The 4,066-nt window shown below is 46.5% G+C and overlaps 1 protein-coding gene across 1 annotated transcript; it reads left to right on the top strand.

The window, feature by feature from the left end:
• Window positions 1-7: 7 nt before the first annotated feature.
• Window positions 8-160, top strand: EMC6 (ER membrane protein complex subunit 6; the record flags this gene model as incomplete). Its single annotated transcript, XM_009871920.1, has 1 exon — window positions 8-160. A coding segment is annotated over one exon (153 nt), but the record flags the coding sequence as incomplete, so codon positions are not given.
• Window positions 161-4,066: the final 3,906 nt, after the last annotated feature.

The following is a 4,066-nucleotide window of genomic DNA, read 5'->3' as shown; positions in this document are numbered from 1 at the left end:
GTCCGTCCTGCTCTCCGTGCTCTTGGTGTTAAAAGCCGGACGGCGGTGGAACAAGTACTTTAAATCGCGAAGGCCGCTGTTCACGGGGGGGCTGGTAGGAGGTCTCTTCACGTATGTCCTGTTCTGGACTTTCCTGTACGGAATGGTTCATGTCTACTAAACCAACTAGGAGGCACATTAGCTGCAGCGGTTTTTAATGAAGCGGGAGGACTGTTGCCAAAAGTCACTTACACAACTAGGCCAGCTTACCTTTTAAACTGTTGTTCATCGCTTGTATTGTTCATACTGTCAGTAAATTATGTCCCAGTACAAATGGATCGGTAGTACTGTTCTAATTAAACTGAATGTGAAACAGCACTTGGAGGCCTCTCATGAGTATTGTCTGGTGGTTAAGGAATAACTTCTGTCCCTACCTACAGGCACAGCTGTGGGGTTTGGTTACGTAGTCCCTCATATCCTTTGCGTTTCAGATAAGACACACCTATTACAGTCCATTCTAGATTTGCTGCCTGTCCCTGGACACAGATACTGATGAACACAGTACTCAAAAAATAATCCGATGACACAGGGGAATACTGCACAGTAGTGTGTAATTGAGTGTATGGAGGGGTTTAGTACAGAAACGTAACTGACTTGCCAGTGCAGTTGTGATTTCCACAACTGCTGTATGTACACGCTGTCAATAAATAACATTGTCACAGATGCATTTCACTGGCACACACAGAAGTCGGTAAGTAATGCTCTTACACATCAGGCACTTTGCTCTTTAGGACTGTCATGTCCAAAGAAACACAGACAGCAAAGCACAGAGTTTTTTACCTGCCAGCTCAGTCCGTTCTGAACACACATGTAAGCCTGCTGGCACCTTCTGTAGCTGAACAGTGCAGTGTTGTGGTTCCGTAGGGTAGGAACAGAAGTGAAAATCTGGTCGCTCACTGTACAGGTAATACCTTTGTAATAGACCTGCTTGTGCAAACTTAGTGGTGACTTGCTTAGTGTAAACATGCATCACAGAATCACAGAGAGAAGGTGGTGAGAGCAGCCTACAAACCACATGGTACAGAAATGTCTTGGAGAGCATTGCCCTAAAGTGAGATATTTTATTGCTGTACATTAAATACAAGGTGGAAGGAAAAAAAAAACAAAAACAACAGCTACCAAACCCCACACACAAAGAAACACGCTCCTGAGAAGGAATTTGGTTATGTTTTATCAACAGCAAGGGTGGTGGGAATTGTGTTAAACAGAACATATAAAGAAGGGAAATATTCTAAGGACTTTACATGGGCCTGAAGCCCCTGAAAACCTACTTAAATTCAGGAAATTGCTCTGGTCATCTAACCAGAGGGTGTTGTTCTGTCAAGTTGAAACAAGAGTTTCAGTAAAGCAGCTTTACGTGTTATGATGGGCTACTTGGGCTCCACGAGTTGTGCCTTGGGCTGATGTCACAGGTGGGGTTCACCAGGTATTTCACCATCTAGAAATCATTCAGACAGAATTAAACTGACAATCAAAAGGCTGTGCTGTTTTATTGGCCTGGTAATTCCAACAGGCCTGACCAGCGCAGCCTGTCAGTTCCACACATGCCTAGAGGAGAGACTGCTGGCACAAAGAGACAGCTTTGGGTGTGATTACACCATCAGAGTTAAAATAATTTAGGCTAAGCTGTGTAAGTCCACTGTGTAACGCTGTTCTCTAGCTAAATGTTTGACTCGATAATTACTTGCATCTGAACAGAAGCAGAGGGAGTGGATTAGACTGGGTGAAGTTTGCTGTCAGTGACGGGATTGGGAGTTTGCAACTGCTAACAAACGTGAGTTCAAATTTAAAATCAGCCTGTACCTCAGAGTAACAACCTGAAAGAAGTTAAAGCAAAGGAGAGCACAACTTGCTTTGACCATTTGTGCAGACCACGCAGTCACAGCAGCTCTAACACACCACCCTCCACAGCAGGTGAGGATGCTGCTGCAGGAGTCCTTTAAATCTTGATATTTAGAGAGGGCACAGAAACAATCTTTAGCGTGGCAACTCGTGATCAGTGGCAACATGCCAATATTTAAAGAACGCTGGTCAGTTTGTACCAAGCTGTGATGTGGAAGCTTGAAGCGAGGCAGGACTATTAATTCACCTGCTGTCTCTTCGGGAGCTGCTGAGTTGGTTCCTGCCTGCTCAAGCAAATGCAAACTTCAGAAGTAAACAATGATACTCTAAGCAATTTTCTGAGATTAGTTACACCCCCACATGAATTAAAAAAAAAGAAAATCACTAAATGGGCTGCAGTAAGACTTACTTTTCTACCAAGAAACAAAGCAGCACTTCTAGTTCCTGGAAGGTTCCTGAATGTTGAAGTAGTGGACATCTGTCCTCTAAATTTTCCTCCTGTTGGTGGATTTGGAAGAAGCTAGCAAAGTCTGCCTCACCTGACAGAGTTCCCCTTTTCAGTCTCTCTGGTATAGTTTAGGGCACTGTGAAAAATGGCAGAAGCATTAAGTCCTCCATCCCGATGCGAGCAATTGTTAACGTGATGCAGAAGGGACAACCCTGAGCAAGTGAAACCAGGCACTGAACAAAGGAGGGAGAACCTAAGAACATCCCTGTGCAGATACTCCCAGTCCCCCATTGCTTTCCAGTGCACTAACCCCCTTTTTCCCCTGACTCAACCACAAAAATATCTGTCCCTGCTTTGCTTTGAAACCCTCCTCTGCCTGCTGTCAGCTCTTCTGTGCTCTGAGGTGCCGGTTCTCTGGGGAAACTACAGAGACAGTGGGTGGTGTGTGAGGTAGCTGGGACCCAGCTATGACTGAACTGATTCTCCACTCAGAGCTGCAGCAGGACCTTCTGGTGCTGCGCCTGCGACGAGCAGAGCACCTTGTGGCAGCTGTGCAAAGGCTTTTCCTGGAGGAGCATCATTTCTACCCCTAATGGTTACACACACCCTGCAGTAAGAGTAGTTGCCTCCACTGTGACCCAGCCCCAGTCAGCACAGGTGGTGTAGAACAGGCCCCTTTCCTCCAGGCTCGGAGAGCTGCCGAAACGCTGCATTTCACTGCACTTCCCGACAAGAGCAGTCCTGCTGCGTTACATCTCGTCTTGCACGTAACACGAGCGAGAGCTGGAAGCGGTGGCTGCAAGCCAGCGGAGCAGGAGACAGGTTGAATCTCAGCCCCAGCCCTCCTCAGCGTGCCAGTGGCGAGTCACAGCACGGCTCTTTTGCACAAGGAAGCAAAGCATGGCCACGGGATAATGCTGGCAATTGACACAGGTAGAGACCTCTCAACAGATATAAAACTATTAATTTGGTGCCTTCTTTGTCCTTTTATAAAATCCTTTTATAAATCCATAGCGATGACACACTGTTGCAAGCTCAGGATACCAAAGAACATCTCAGGGAAAGAAGGGTGTTCTTTAAAGGACTTTTCTTCCCTCTGGGAATCTTGATAATAGACAGTAGATCTGATCTGGGTCATCTCCACCTCCCAGTCCTGGTGTGATTTCACACCCGTGTGGGTTTCCTGGAACACGAGTCCTGCTGGCAGACCCATCGCTGTGCCTAGAGCCCACCGAGCTGGTCGGGGCTCTGATTCCCATTCAGCGTAGGGCTAGATAACGATTTCCTGGAACTGGACCTGAGGAAACAAGCAAAGGTGACAGACAAGATAAGCAGGTTATTTCTGCGTCAGGAAGCAAAGCTGGCAAGAGGCTCCCAGCCAAGCCTCTCAGACTTTACCACAAAGGCTGTCACCCTCCATACAGCTAAAGCCCCAGTTCTCAGTTTCATGAAGCTCTGGAGCTCTTGGAGCTGCCCCAATTCCATCCGTGGTGATTATGGACTGATGGTGCAAGGCCATTTATAGCCCAACCATGACACAGCACGATCCTTTGCTCCCTAACTAACTGCAGCAATTAATTATGAAGGGAGTAACTTGGCTAAAATCCTTTGGAGGAATATAATTTCCTGGAATAGGCCTTTGTTTGCTATTACTGTTTACTGTGTTCCTGTATCTCCTCCTATTTCTATTAGTGCTAACAAGAAAGCAATTATCTTTAAACACAAAGCCAAGCCCAC

The sequence above is a fragment of the Apaloderma vittatum genome, unplaced genomic scaffold, assembly GCF_000703405.1.
Source record: "Apaloderma vittatum isolate BGI_N311 unplaced genomic scaffold, ASM70340v1 scaffold37166, whole genome shotgun sequence".
NCBI lineage: Eukaryota > Metazoa > Chordata > Aves > Trogoniformes > Trogonidae > Apaloderma > Apaloderma vittatum.
Note: the sequence above shows the minus strand (reverse complement) of the source record. Positions and strands in the feature narration are given on the sequence as shown.